Raw genomic sequence first — 16,189 nt, forward strand, 5'->3', positions numbered from 1 at the left:
GGCAGCAGTTCCTGGATGGAAAGCAGACAGTAAGAGAAACACTTCCTCTCAACGTAGCATAAGAGGGCTGGAAAGACAGAGCAGTGGTTAAGAGTACCAGCTGTTCGACCAGAGGGCCACGGCTCAACTCCCAGCACCTGCATGGTGGCTCACCAACACCTGTAACTCCGGTCCCAAGGAGTCTGACACCCTCACGTGGTACACAAACACACTGCAGGCAAACACCCCTACACATATTTTTTAAAAAAATTAAGTAGCATAAGGGAGAATTTCTAGGGGAAAAAAATGAGAAAAATAATAAAGAATGAACAAAGTAGGGGGCGGATGCAGGCAAATGATTAAAAATGGTTATGAACACAGATGCTAGGCAGACTTCTCCCGTAAACACACAGGCCTCCAATACAACCCCAAGAAAGTATAAAGCATGTTATCTTAATAAATTAAGCCGAGTGCCTTGGGGGTGAGTGGGCTACATGCATGAGAGAAGGAGCCTCGGGGATGGACAGTGGGAGAAAACACTAGTGAGACAGCGTCCTCCTCTCTGATTCTGCACTGTGGAGGGCTTTGCCTGCTGCACCCACCCACTCCACACTCCTTAAAACTAAGTGCCCTAAACACAGAAACATTCCTGCCTCTGCAGAAACTAAATCTTCTTAACAACAGAGAAAACATACAACAATGATCCTGCATAAATCTACTGAAAAATCAATAAAGTCCAGCTCCGCAGAGGACCTTACAGGAGTAGTACGTTCTGAGATCACCCCTGGGGGAACAATGTGCGGTGGTTTCCCTCTGCTTAGCTAAGGCTTTCGGTTCACAGGGCTGAGGAGAACAGGCTGTGCAAGGTCGCAGAAATGCTCCAATCCCTGCAATCACCCTCAGCCAGAGGACCCTAGCTGCCACCCAGTGGGCGCGCTCCAGCTCCCTCGCCAAAGGGTGCTCACCCAGTGGTAGACAATGCCCTGTTTGCGACATTGAGGGTGTCACTTCCCTAAAGTCAGTATGTTCTCCACAAAAAAAATTTTTTTCCTTTTAAAAGTTTGGGGGAAAACACTAAATATTTTTGTCTTAGTAGATACTGAAGATACTGAAAAAAATATTTGCACGGTAGTGGATTATTTTTTTTTTCTCATGTGAACTCATCCACATACACCAAGAGCTGGCTGACAGCATCCTCCACACAAGACATACATTAATAATAGTAATAGTAATAATAATAATAATAATAATAATAATAATAATAATAATAATAACAACAACAACCTACTCTGGTTGTTATCTCTGACTATAGTGTTTTTGAAGATGGGATCTCGTTCTTTTGGATTTACCTATGAAATTATTCCCTGCAGAGAGCAGTGTGTGCCGATGCTGTGCATGTATGATTAGCATTTGGGAACAATCTGAGTTTGTGTCTCTCTGCTCAAGAGGAATGTGAACACATGCCTCTTAGCTCCATGAATGTTCATGGCAGCACCGCACATAATAGCCCAAGCTGGATAACGTCTCCAATAAATATTTCACTTATGTTGACTGAACATAAGAAAAATGCCGTCTTTTGTTTCTATGAGGGCTGATTTGTAGACTAGGAATCTGATGATAGCAGTTGGACTGTGAATCCTTTGTAAGTACCCAAACTTTAGTGCCATTTGTGAGTCAAAGATGAGTCATGTACACTATATGAACAGCCTGTCATGCACTGTAAGCAGTACACTGCAAAGTAACCACCTGGGTTACTAACGAAACTGTAAGACTTACTATGAACTTGCTTTTAAACCAGTTGATTGAGATATAACAGATTTATAATTAGCTGCACAATTAAACCCAATGCTTGTGTGTATAAAGCACGTAGTTTGATAAAAATTAATTTAGTAAATTTTGATCAAAACTTAGATCTTATGGAATTAGCCATTTCTGGGTCAGGAAGATGAACGCCACCGGCATTCAAAATGCGCTCATGCCCCCTTGGGGGGGAGGGTCTACCCTTCCCTCCTTTCTTTATCCCAGTTTGCTAGGAAGTCACAGATGACCATTCCATCACTGTTGGGTAGCTCATATTTCTTGTATTTTTACATTAATTGAATGTTTTTGTTTGGCTTCTTTCACACGGTATTAGTTTGAGATCTATTCACGCTGAGAATGTGCTCCAAGTAGAAACAGACATAAGAAAAGCTCCACGAAGCCACAAATGGAGCCATTAGTCTCAGCTTTACAGTGATGGGGGCGTGGCTACTGCCCTAGACTCACATGACGTTAGGGTTAGGGTTAGGGTTAGGGTTACAGTGATGGGGGGGAGGGGTGGGGGTACATGCCTACTGCCCTAGTCTCACGTGACTCGTCCCTCCTGGGTGTGGGTGGAGATACAGCAGTGGCTACAGAAGGTGGGAGCAGGCAATGGAGAGGGAAGAAGGAAAGAAAAGCAGACTCGAGCCTTGAGTTGCTGGTTCCGTGGCTGTTTTACAGACTCTATCATCAGTCGTGTATTTGCCTGTTAACTTTGGTCTGATTCACTGATGACTATGTCTCAGAAAGCGATGAAAAGTAGTCACTGCGCTAACGCGGTGGCTGTCCTCCAAGCAAGCCACAATCACACGGCACTCTTTTAACGTTTTGTGTGACTGTCTTGAAGAAACGGCTTCCTGCTTGTCCCCATTTCCCCTGCCATAACTCACCAGAGGTCTGTTTGTTTTGGTAACTCCTGGCGGCTCCTTTTCCTCCTTGGTACCATCCAGCTGAGCAGCACGGTCACATGGATCACTTGGCTAAGGAGAACAAATCAAAGTCATTTTTCTCCAGCTCATCGCGACAAACACGGCCATGTGTTTCGTGATGCATTACACCGGGGCTCACACACATATGTGTGATTTATATAACTGCACACAGACACACGGAGTTCACGGCTGGCTACCTGTGTTGGTTAGCACTCACCAATTCACCTACGATCGTACCAAACACCATGGACTACAACAGAATTGGTCTCAAAGCCAGGTGCCACTAGCTGCCTGCCTACCCCCTATCTTCCTCCTTGAGTGTAGGGGTGTCATGATTTCACTGTGATGCTGCACGTGACTCGGTGTCACTGTGATGGTCACACCCAGCGTGGAGAAATCAACACTTTATTCGGAGGAGTGTCTAGGAAGCTTAACACATCTTCCTGCAACAGACGGACCCAGGTGCCTAGTGCTGCTCTGGGGACATGGATGTGTTTCCTAGGATGTCACATGGCCTATGTTAACTGTGCAATCACCTCAACGCTCAGGGAAGCAGAATAGAAAGGTGACAGTTGGCAGATCCATGCTTGGCCTCTGTATCCATGCTTAGCCACTGTATCAGCCTCGGCCTTTCAACCTTGAGCCACTTAGGCAAAAAGCAAACCTTTACCCTTTAAGGATGTAGCTGACTGATAAAAATATGCTGCTATAAAACTAGGTTTACAGAAAATATGTGCTGTTTGTCTTTCTGAATCTGGCCTATTTCCTACAACACAGTAATCTTCATTTTCTATCTGTTTCCTGTAAAGGACACAATTTTACATTCTTATGGCTGAATAAAACCTCAATGTATACATAAATAAATAATAAATAAATAAATATAACTGGACTTATGCCTGCATCCCACAATGGTTTATATGTTCATGTAAAGAAGAGGCAAGTTTCTTTTTTTTTTTTTCTCATTCAATCAAGAAGTCAGTATTAGGTTGAGAACTTTGTAAACTCATAGTACTGAACCAGATCGTGAGCCTAAGAATAACATCACGACCAGAGGTGTAAACAAACTCAGAGTGAAGAACAGAACGGGCAACAGAGCGATTCTCAGGACAGTGGCCTGCAAAGCTCCCTCAGAGGGGAAGCCACACAGGACCCTTTTGCAGCCATGTGTCTGAGAGGCCAAGTGCAGTGTGCTAACTTCCAGGGGGTGGGGGTGGGATGGGAGGTGGGGGTGGGATTGGGGGGTGGGGGTGGGATGGGTGGGTGGGTTCTGGGCTCGGGGTAGCTGCCTGGCCTAAGGACCACAGCAGACAACACTATCGGGTCACTCTGGAATTCCATGAAAGACATACATGGGACAATAAAGTAAAATACTAGTTCTATGTGGGACAGAAAGAAACAATTAGTTTCTCCTCCCTTTCAGCACACACGACTGTTTGGCTAATATGTACAGTGAAACAGGAGTGCCTCCCACATGTACGTACACACTCATGTGTGCCTCCCACATGTACGTACACACTCATGTGTGCCTCCCACATGTACGTACACACTCATGTGTGCCTCCCACATGTACGTACACACTCATGTGTGCCTCCCACATGTACGTACACACTCCTGTGTGCCTCCCACATGTACGTACACACTCCTGTGTGCCTCCCACATGTACGTACACACTCCTGTGTGCCTCCCACATGTACGTACACACTCCTGTGTGCCTCCCACATGTACGTACACACTCCTGTGTGCCTCCCACATGTACGTACACACTCCTGTGTGCCTCCCACATGTACGTACACACTCCTGTGTGCCTCCCACATGTACATACACACTCCTGTGTGCCTCCCACATGTTACTTACATCTACAGATGTAAGAGATCTGCTAAAGGTCTAATGAAGAGACTTCCTATGGGGTGATCTGTAGAAGGCAGCAAATGCTTTGCCTTGAAGAAGTCAACTGTATGGGGATGTGCAGACTAAACTACTAGATTATTCCCTAGTTTGAGCCTCCGCCCCCCCCACCATTGTTTTAAAGTAAATAAGCATTATCCCCAAAATTTGCCTGAATGGCTTTAAAAAATTACTTCTTCAAATCTCCCTGCACTCAGCTCCCTTTCCTTCACTAGTGGACCATCTTTGTCAGAGAACAGCTAACATCGTTTCTGCATCCAAATTTGTATCTCAAACTTTTTATAAAAACAAACTGGCGTACAATAAAAATAATTTGAATACAGGTGAAAAATAAAGTGCATTTTAACACAGAGATGGCTATCAACTCAAACTGTGCATCCAATCACAGGTTAGGAGTAATATCTATATATTCACGTAGCCTGGGGGACAGCCGTGCCTATGGTCACATAGATACTGATTATTGCGTTCAGTCCTTTGCCCTCAGTATCTCATCACTATTGAGATTAGGTTAAATTCTAGGGACAAAAATGTGCATTTTTCTTATTAGAAGACACTGTCAACTATATTCCACTGCCCAGTCTTCGGTCTTCATGAACAGTATCTTGGTTCCCTGCTCACGGCCCACAGAAGTTCTACGTCTAACTAAAAGAAAACCCTGGCATCTTGAGTTACTTTGATGCTAAGGACAGTGTAGTTCTGAGGCAGGAGGTAGCTGGAATTCTCCCAAGAAGGACTTCCAGGAAAGTGAGGCTGGAGGGACAAGGACATTGAAGCAACTCCGGGGACTGCCAGGAACATGGTTATGGGGCCTGCAGCAGCCCTCCAGCTTGTCAGCACACTGATGAGGGCTGTGCGTGGATGACAACACAGGAACACAACAGGAAGCTGGGTCCCTGGCGAGGAGAGGGCCCATGTGCCTTGAGCTCCGCCTTCAAGGAGGAAAACCTCCCGTTGGCACAGCTTTCCATTTCCTGTGCTGCACATAAATTAGATATAATACAGTATGGAAAAGCACACTGCATGACTATGTTTGTAGAGTCAATTATCAATTATGTATGCCTTTAGCTGAATACTTACCAACTATGAATTCGGGAATAAATTAAATCAACAGTTTCCCCATTTGGATGTGTTGTGAAACGAACATTTATTCAAGTTTCCCAAACTGTGGAGCGATGCCTCTGGGCGCAGACAACGTGCTAAGTAGCCTGAGCTTGGCTTAGCATTTCTGACTTAGAATACCAAGGCTATACCAACACAACAGCCACACACCCTACTCTCTCAAGCTAGCACACCACTGGAAAACTCATTTACTGGCTATTTAGTGACATCATAGCATGTATTTGGGCTCATAAAAATAGTTCTTCCTCAGCCTGCCTGACCATGTTTTCTGTGGCCAGGAAGATTATATATTTCTTTGGAAACGAGGCAGGAAAAAAAGAAAACCACATTAAGTTTTAAAGGAACCAGTGAATCTGCACAAGAAAATTGGATCAAGAGAACAAGACGCACACACTGCTGTCTCCCTCCACTGCCAAACAAACTCAGCCTCAGAGAATACAGTGTCACTTCAGAGACTTAGATCTGGAAAGCCCTCAACATCTCATCAGCAGGAAAGAAGTCATAGGAAATTCCTGGAAGATTAAAAAGAAAAACTGGTTCGGTAAGGTAGGAAAACCCTCAGTCTGGAAAGAGCTACGAGAGACAAAATCAGCAGGTATTTAATGCTCAGCCCCCAAAACTCTGCATTCAGACAGACATTTTAAAAAGTTCAGAATGCACCCAGTTCAAAACAGTGATGAAAAACTGGAAAATCATTTTTTTTTCTTGGTAAAGGGGCCCAAGCAAAGCCATTCCTTGCTGGAACGCTGAACAACATACAGCAAACTCCCGGTACCATGGTGGCCTTCACTGGTAGTGTGGTGTCTGTTCTGATGAGGAAGTGGCTCTCCCGGACAGCAGGGCAGCTGAATTATACTTCATCTTGGGATTTTTGGATGATAAGAACATAGACTACAAAAAGGGAAGTTTGCCTTGCCTGTACAGGACATAGAGTCCTTGAGGAATCTTGTCCCTCTGGCATCAATGTCACCTTTCTTAAAGCAAAATGTGACCAGCAACACACTTGCCCACTGGCAGGCTAACACCCTTGTCATAGCAGAGTCTTGTCGAGAAACCTGGTACATAAAACTCCATAAGAAACATGGTCGCGAGCTGCACTACCCACAAGCAGTCTCGTCCACCATGAAGACACACACATCTGCAGCCAGGGATGAGAAATCAATTTAACAACAACAATGCGAAGAGGAAAACAATGACTCTAAAATAAGCAGCCCTCTCCCTCCCCCACAGCCCCCCCCCCCAGAAGGAAACAGCTCACAGAAAGGAGCAGCCTCTGGAGTCAAAGCCTGAGCCTCTGCCTTCAGAGGGCTGGCTGGTTACTGTGGCTAAGAAGCCAAGAAACAGGGCTGCGAGCAACAGAGAGCCAGAGCCGGGGGCGTGCTTCCCCCATGTGTGAGCCCTGAGCTTAATTCCTGTACACAAAACCAGAATCATCAAAGGACAGATCACTCTAATGAGAAAAAAAATCAAGGGAAAGAAAATCTTCATAAACTAGTAACTATTGAATTCTGAAAACTAGGGAAATTCCCAAGCACAGATTCAACCATGGCCAAATAACTGATGTTCCCAAATGATGTTCAAGGGATTTCCAAGAATGGGAAACAAATGCATGTAAAAACAACCTGGGAATTATAAAAGAAGATTCCAGAGACACAAAGACCAGCTCATCGGCAATGAGCATCTAGGGACAGTGTGCACCAGTGAAAAGAGTTTATACTCGTTTTAATACTTGTTAGTACTCAAAATTTTGCAAAAAGGAGGAGCTGGTAGAGCTTCAAATCCCAAGAATCAAGAGTCAAAATCAAAATCCTTTTACTTCTAATCAATAAAGGAGCGGGGCTGACAGGTGTGACACCCTCCTATGGCAACCTGTTTGGCAGGCGGCCGAAGATGTCTTTGCAGTCCTGAGGGAAGGCGAATTTAAGCTCGGACTTCTGTGGAAACACTTTAAGAAAACGAATATAACCTGAGCGTCTATTTTTTCAAACTATTGACGCCATACCCTCACTAGTTAAGTGCACTGGCAAAGCTGGTGCGTTCAAGAACAGCGCAGGGTCTTCTTAGGAAACAGAGAGGTTCAAGGACAGACAGACAGCTCAGCAGGGAAAGGTGCCTACTGCCCAGCCCAATGACGTGGATTCACTCCCCAGCACCTATATGGCGGGAGAAAAAGCACGGAAGTTGTGCTCTGACCCCTAAAAGTATAGCATGCAGTGGTGCCCATACACACACACACACACACACACACACACACACACACACACACACACACACACACGAGGATATATAATTAAAAAGAAAATTACTGAGGAAGCCAGATGGACAATTTTAGGCAAATATTCAATCAGTGTTGGTAAAAGATGTCAAAGAAAGACAACGATAAGAGAGAAAAGAGGAAGAAAGGATCAAAGTGAGAAACCACAGAGGAAGAAGAGGATGAGGAAGAGGAGACACAGAGTCAGTAGCAGCAAGGAGAGGGAGGGAGGGAGGGAGGGAGGGAGGCAGGGGTGGAGGGGAAACAAGCCAGGACACACATGGAGCAAGGGGGCGGGGAACAGGACCGGTGTTTATATGGTTAAACTAAAATAGGAAGTTGAAAAAGTTCCAATGCATCCCTTACAAGGCTCCTAGTTTCTTTATTCACAAAAAATGCTAACATCCTTCAGGGAAAACATCAGACCATATATAATGGAAAGATGATGTTTTCCGAAGGCCAGGTTTATACGTCTGACAAGCAGCAGCCTCGGGTTTTAAAGCAGCATGTGCAGTTCTGGGCTCCTTGGATCTTTCTTTTGCCTGCAGGACCCGACCCTTACCTCATTGCCTTTTCTCTCCAAAACTGGGCTGTGACTGAAGACATAAGGCCGAGAGAGGCAGGGTTCTGACGTCATTCTCTCTTACACCCGTGCCAAGCTAGGCCCTCTGCCCTGCCTGGAAGCGGCAGTTAACAGCCGGTGGAACCTGAGAGGGACCCCGCTTTTCACACTTAAAGACCCAGGGTACAAGTGCTCACCTTATCAGTCCCTTCAGAGAGGGTCCGAATCACAGGAGGAATTGGACACAAACGACTCCGGATCTATTTTGTGTTGTTGCTAGAAGGCCAAAGTCCTAAGACATTAGCTCCTTTCCGTGTCTATGGCCACAGTCTAACAAACCATTTAAAGAAGAAACATTGATTTGGCCTCATGGCTTCCGTCCCTCATGGAAAGAAAGGCACGTGGGACAGCTCAGCTAAGGTGGTAGGAACAGACCTACCACCTGTTCCTCATCTGTCTCTTTGGCAAGCCAGGAAGGGGTGGGTGTAATTTTCAAAGGCCTGACCCTAGTTTCCTACTTCCACCAGCCAGGCCCCATCCCCTAAAGGTCCCTCGGACTCCCAACAGAGCGTCACCAGGTTGAAGCAGAGCCCAAGCCTTTGTCTGGAGTAGTTGGAAGGAGATTTGGCAAAGAAAGTAGATAGGCAAAAATATTTAAGACTATTGTAATACGATCCCAGAAACAACAGAAAAGCAACCCAGGGAATCAAAATCTATCAGGGCAAAACTTTCATTGGTAGACATCTTAGCCAGGACATCTGGTATAGAAGCCATCTTTGCTCAATTACTGCTGAAGAAAGAAAACAATCCTTCCACCCACAAAGACACAACTAAGTTGAAAGTCCCAGGTGTCACAGAACTCACTGTGCACAGCAAGGCACATCAAGATAAACAACAGAGGATTCTCAGACTCTGCTGGTCAACACACAAGCTACAAGTCACATGTAACTGTTTAGACTTAGACCAATTAAGATCAAACAAAATTTCAAATCCAGCTAAACCTCTCGTTGCAAATGTGATAGAGGCTGTTATATTAGACAGAATAGAAATACGCCATTGCTATCATTCTAGAAAGTTCTGAAAGACAATATTATTCCACAGTGTATTATCACACATGTGTATGTTATCTGGGCATGTGTAAGCTCCCTGGCAACGATCCTTTATGATGAATATCTCTACACGAAAGAACGTAACTTACAAACATGAAAAGACTCAAATTGTGGACTTCATCCATGGAAATTACTGCCTCTAGTCGTTTGAATAAAAATGGTCATCACAGGCTGATATATTTGAATGCTTAGTCACCAGAGGCTGGAACTATTTGCGAAGGATTAGAAGGATTAGGAGGTGTGGCCTTGTTGGAGTAGATGTGGCCTTGTTGGAGTAGGTGTGTCACTGGGGGTGGTCTTTGAGATTTCAAACCCCATGCCAGGTCCAGCTTATCTCTCACCCCAACCTCCCTCAGCCTGTAGATCAGGATGTAGCCCTCAGTTACTGCCCCAGCACCATGGGTGCTGCTATGATGACCATGGACTAAGCTTCAGAAACTGCAAGCAAGCCTCAATTAAATGCATTCTTTTATAAGAAGTTGCCCTGGTCATGGTGTCTCTAACTAAGACACTCCCTAACACCTTTGATGTCTTACACTTTGCAATGGAACTGGTGAGAAACCTAAATCAGATGGATTAACTGATTTGTCCTCAGGCAGAGCATCAAATTTCCTTGCTGTGTATGTAGCACAAAATTTCTTTTATTCTGTGTTCTCATAAACCCAAAGTCCCATGAATCCTCTCTGTATAGCATCTGGTAAGGGATCATACACACAGATGCATCCAATGAACACTTGTTGGGATGGTGCACACAGGATGCATCCAATGAACACTGGTTGCGATCATGCACACAGGATTCATCCAGTGAACACCTGTTGGGATAGTACACACAATGAACACTTGTTGGGATGGTACACACAATGAACACCTGTTGGGATGGTACACACAATGAACACCTGTTGGGATGGTACACACAATGAACAACACCTGTTGGGATCATGCACACAAATGCATCCAATGATATCCAATCATCCAGTGATACTCTATTCATTTCTCTACCACATTAAACCAATCCACTTGACCTTGCTTACGAAGCCTTGGGAATTTCCTTGGGCCTCTGGGCCATGCACAGGATTTCCATTCAAGGCTTAGCTTCAGGTAAGGTGCCCCAACCCTATAGGTTCACTCCACAATCACAGCAGTTAACCTCCAACTTCAACACAGAAGGGAAGAAGCCTGGTCTGCAGGGAAATGCAGCCATGGAGACAACGACTGATTACCCAGGCTCCAGTCTGCAGGATGCTGCAGAGCCGGTGGCCCTAGCTCCCTCTGAGACTTAGAATGGACCAGCCTTGTCTGAGATGCCTTTCCCATCTCTGCCACATCCTCCCACCATGAGACCAAGCAAACGCCTTCTGAGCCATGCTTGTTACATACAGGAGATGCGCTGACTCCAAAGACATCTCTGACATCCCTGACAGGTTGCTTATTCTTTTTCCTCAGCGTCTGGGTATACGTGTTGTATCTCTTCTTCACTGCGGCTGCTTGTGTCCGGGTCAGTGTAGACAGGAGGGCTTTCCCGTCGTCCTCTTCGTTGCCGGAGACCAGAGTTGACAATCCCACATCCTGTAGCCACTCGGCTTCAAGTTCTCCCTCTGGAAAACAGCATGAGCAAGGGGAGGGGCTGTTAAGAGCCTTTCTAGCGGACTGATGACTCACGTAGTGACATTGCTACATCAGACAGCCAGAAGCATCAGCGAACCACACAATGTTTTCCTTCTGTTGTTGCTTTGAGACAAGGTCTCGAACTCATGATCTTCCTGCCTCTTCCTCCAAAATGCTGGGGCTGCCACCTCCTGTGCCACCACAGCCAGCGAAGACTGTCTTTTTTTTTTCAGCAGTTATTATGAAATAATTACTAAAAAGTTCCTACTCTTTTTTTAAAAAATAAGTAAAATAATAAAATGCTGTCTAGTAGAGCAAGGTTATGTGACAACTATAAAAGGCAATTTTCCTTGTCAGAGGTTAAAGATAAGCCATGTTGGGACTACCAATTTCAAGGAAAGATAAAATATGAACATTTTGACTGAAATTGTAAGAGAAATGTCAAGATTTGATAGAACACTTTTTTCCCCCCAGTCACTCAAATCCACCACTTCGTAGCTGACTGACACTGGCAAATGTTGTCTCTTGCCCTCAGCTTCCCCTCGGCAGATGAGCACCCAGCATTCCTCTTCCACGCTGCTCCAGGGTTGACTCTCTCCTATCAGAATGGGGCTCAGTCACCACTGACAGAGTCTCAGCTCTTGGAGTCTTCCCACTGCCTCAGTGTGGTTCTTACACCATCTCCTGCTGACGATGTCATGCAAGGCTATCAGCAACCTAGCAGCCTGTCCTCACACACTGTGCAGCGCCCCTGCTGCTCGGCTGGGCCTGCCTCTGTCAGACACTCCAGGAAGTGGAAACCTGCTCGCTCTAAACCCACTCACTTGAATCCTGGAGCCCAGTTAAGGCTTTGTCCCACAGGCACCACAGTCTCTCTCTCTAGATTCCTGTCTACTGGTTGAGTAGAAGGTTCCCTTTGATCCTGGAAGATATCTGACCTTTTCTCTTTGGGATCTACGAGTCTGTGGTATCGCTACCCCTTTGCCTCCCCTGGCCAGTGAGCTGGACGTCAGTCAGCCCGCAGCACAGCGGAAACAAATACTCTTGTGTTTGCAGTGGACACTTGGCCATCATGCCACCCACCATGATGAAGAAGCGCCCTGTGAAAGGCACACCCCAAAACAGCCACACCCACCTCCCCAGAGCTCCATCAGGGCCGGGCCACAGTGCATAGCCACTATCTTGAGAGAGAACACAACGCCCAATTAGCAGAATATACCACAGTAGGGTTAGTGATGAAAGTAGTATGCAGCCATGAGGATTCTTTTTTGAGAAACTATTTACGAATTTGGTAAAGAGCCTAGAACAAAATAGTAATGTTCATCTTCCTGATATCGATACCCTGAACACGTGACAATCTACGTTCCAGAAAGCACTTCAATGCCCAAGGTTCATCTGGATGGAAGCTGCTAAAGGGACTCAGGGTGACGCTCCCATGCTGAAAGTCCACTGCACACGCATCTCTGGGAACCCTGCTGAACAGGCTTGCCACGAGGGAGGGCTGTTTGATGAGCAGATTAGTCTACTGTGTAAACATGTCTCGAAGCCCTGACCTCTGCTTACACAGTTGCATCACCCGTACATCATCAACAGACACGGGGAATGCGCCTTCCGTCCCATTTCTAAACATGGCAAATACTTTATTTACTGTTGTGCTTGTTTGCTCGGTAAAGTGCACCTTTAATGGAAATGAACGGTGAGTTGACGATATTAGCTTCCATGTGAGGTGATAAAACTTGGGCTACAGAACACTCAAACCCGGAAGGACTTCTTCTGCTTAAGCCTCAGGCAAGACTATGACGTCTAAAGATGAAGTTAGAAATATATATGGACCTTAACGTTTTAAGAATTGGGTTATGTTTCTCTCCACTTACATAAGGAATAATGAAAGAATAGAAGTGGGTTGGGGGTGGGGCAGCAGAATTAACATAAATCAGGAGTATTGATGACCTAAAACCTCTCTTCCCTAGGGCAAAACACAGCTAGAGTGCTTTCCTAGGTGAGATACATCCACTGCAGACACTCATCTGACTCACGTCTGCCGAGTTAGGGGGAACTGAGTCTCACATTCTCTGTTCCGGCTGTCACACATACATCTTCAGTGCAGAGCCCCACACTGATTTTAGCTCCACACAGTGAGCAGCTGGCTCAGTATGGACTTGACTCTACCGACCATGTTATATTCAGCACTCAAGCCTGAGCCCGTAGTTTACATCCCCTACCCCCACTTCGCCTCCCCCACTTCAATATACAAGGCCCACCACCAACTAATGAGGCAGAGGAGTGTCCCAGGAAATACCAACCCCAGCGCGCTGCCAAGACTTTCTGATATCAGTTCCTCATCACATCACAGTTTCCTCCAGCTTGCTTTCTTCATTTGGCTCTGAGTAGCTTGGTTGCTATGGGGACACGCTCTGTATCTAGGCTAGCCCTGAACTAGCTATGCTCCTACCTCTGCCCTTTTGAGTATAGCGCACCACAGGGCTGCGCTACCAAAGTCCCAGGCTCCCGCGTCCCCTTTATGTATTCTATCATGGCCGTTGTCAAAGCCACCATCATAGCTCACCTAGACTTCCACACAGACTGCCCACAGCTCTTCCTACAGCTGCTCTGTGGCCCCTTCCAAGCCATGTCCTACAGTGACACTACATTAGTCCTCGTAAGTAAATATAAGACACTCCCCCTGGTTTCAATGTGTTATTTAAGGTGAATTTATACAATATTCTCCTCCCCCCGTTCCACAGCCACACCAGGCTCCCGTGGGGCCCTCAGAAGCTCTGTGGTACATGTGGATAAGCCAGTCTCCTTTAGCTCTGTCACTATTGGCTCTTCCAGACCTCAGTTTCTCTCTCAATGAAGCATTTCTCTTGAACCCAGGAGGCAAGGTGATGTCCTAATGCTGTCAACCTCACTTCCACTATTTCTTTATTCCTTCAAGTAATTTCCCCTCAGGTAGGTCTTGATCTTGTTTCACTAAGCAACCTTTCTTCTGCCAGCTCAAGTCCATGGGAAAAAGGAAGGCTTCTGCCTTGGCTTGCATCCCCAACACCTGGTGAAGTACCTAGCTGAGGCAAGGCACACACACTTGATGAATTAATTAGTTCATCAACTAAGCTTCAAATGAAAAATCTAATTACGAATGCTAATCTAGAAAGTTATAAAATTAATAAATATAGAGCACCAACTTTAAAAAACAAGCCTGCTTATCTTGTGTGGCATTTCACACCGGAAGTCTGACTTCTCAGTAAGTGTGTCAGAGACACATATTAAAAAGACAACCAAACCTTCCATTGGGAGTTGCTGTAACTTTTACCAAAACAGCACTATGCTATAATCTCTAAATAAAATACATGAAATAATTATATATAGGCATCAGAGAAGAACCACATATGGGTAGAAACTAGAGAGGAAAAAAAATCTAAACTCATCCATTTATAAGTGCTAAAACTGTAAATAAAGAAAATCCACAACTCCATTAGCACGTCAGGAAAAATGATGTATTCACTCAGTGGACAGCTACTGGGAGGAGCTAAACCACCCTCCAGCATCTCCTGGAACCTTAACTCCCAGCAAGGTGAGTGCGGCCTTATTGGGAAACGGCATTCACAGGTAAATCATAGGCTATGTGCATTCGTTAGCACATGTACAACATAAGGATGTTCAACTTCAGTTTACTCGTTATACATCAATAAAGATAAAAAGGAAAAAAGGAGAGCTTCTAAAGCACACACGTGTAACAACTGAGGTGCAAGCTGAGGTGTGTAGCTCAGAGGCAGAGCACCTTCTCAGCGCGTGCAAGTCCCTGGGCTCTGTCCCAAGCACACCAAAGCAAAACCCCAAACAATCCTCTAGCCAAACCAAACTGCAATGAGGCCATATTGGGATAGAGCAAGCCCTTTCTTCACTACGACTGGAATCTCTGAAAAAGAGGACACAGATACAAACACCTGCAGCAGTCTTGACGCTGAGAACAACACAATCCGCTGCCTATGAGCCAAGAGGCACCAACAGCGGCCAGCTTCACCACAGCCCAGGACAGCAGCATCCCAGGATTCTCCTGACAGCTTCAGAGAGCCCTGCTGGCTTTCAATTTCTACCTTCCAAGGCTGTGAAGAACACATTGATGTCATTAGAAACCATCCAATTTTGTGGTACCTTACTAATGGATCCATAAAAACGAATGGCAACTACCCCAAACCAAAATGCAATGAGCTTCTCACATACTGGCTGAATCTCCTAACTGCTGAGCACCGTGACATAAACCCTATGACACACAAACATGGGAACTTGGCTACCTTTGGCCTTAGACAGTATCACTGGGAGACGTGAGACAAACAAGGATGTAACAGGAAATCTTCTACTTGAATGAAATTCCACCCCCACCCTCACCCCCACCCCTCCCCTGAGAGACAAGATCTTACTATGTAGCCTAGGCTGGCCTCAAACTAGCGATCCTTCTGCCTCCACCTAAGTGCCGGGATTTTAGACATGTACACTATACCTGGCAAAGTGACATCCTGACCCACATGGGGTGAGAGAAATGCCTGCCTTTGCCTCTGTCAAAGCCCACTGGCCTGTGCATTTAAAATCTTTACAAGAACATTCCAAGTTAACACCTGCAAATAGTAACTCTCAGTCTACATTCTACAGTGGTTTGGGCTAGCAGGAAGTATTTTCCACATCCCCGGGGCTTGAACAAACAAGTAAATGTGTGGCAGGGGTAAGAGTCAGGTTTCTCGTTATATAAGGAAGTACTTATAAGGAGAAAACACCAGCAAAGCCAGCGGCCTCAGCTTAGAATTGGAGGTTACTGGGTCGCCAGCAGGGATGTGGGGCAAGAGGCAAGTGTCTGTCTGAAAAAGCAAAGAGCAAGGACCGAAACAACAGGAGGGAGCACTCACTGTGCTGATGGAGGAGCACTTCCTGG

General features: G+C 45.7%; 1 protein-coding gene across 7 annotated transcripts in view; it reads right to left on the bottom strand.

The window, feature by feature from the left end:
- The window catches only part of ARHGAP28 (Rho GTPase activating protein 28), a 167,840-nt gene that overhangs the window by 56,242 nt on the left and 95,409 nt on the right, over positions 1 to 16,189 (bottom strand). For all 7 annotated transcript variants that reach the window (XM_084778158.1, XM_084778157.1, XM_084778156.1 and 4 more), the window contains exons 3-4: positions 11,035 to 11,252; positions 2,670 to 2,759 (exon numbers count right to left, since the gene is read on the bottom strand). In XM_084778158.1, coding sequence (XP_084634284.1) covers positions 2,670 to 2,759; positions 11,035 to 11,252 — 308 coding nt within the window. The remainder of the gene's footprint in view (positions 1 to 2,669; positions 2,760 to 11,034; positions 11,253 to 16,189) is intronic.

Source organism: Acomys minous, assembly GCF_964271855.1.
Source record: "Acomys minous genome assembly, chromosome: 4".
Lineage (NCBI taxonomy): Eukaryota > Metazoa > Chordata > Mammalia > Rodentia > Muridae > Acomys > Acomys minous.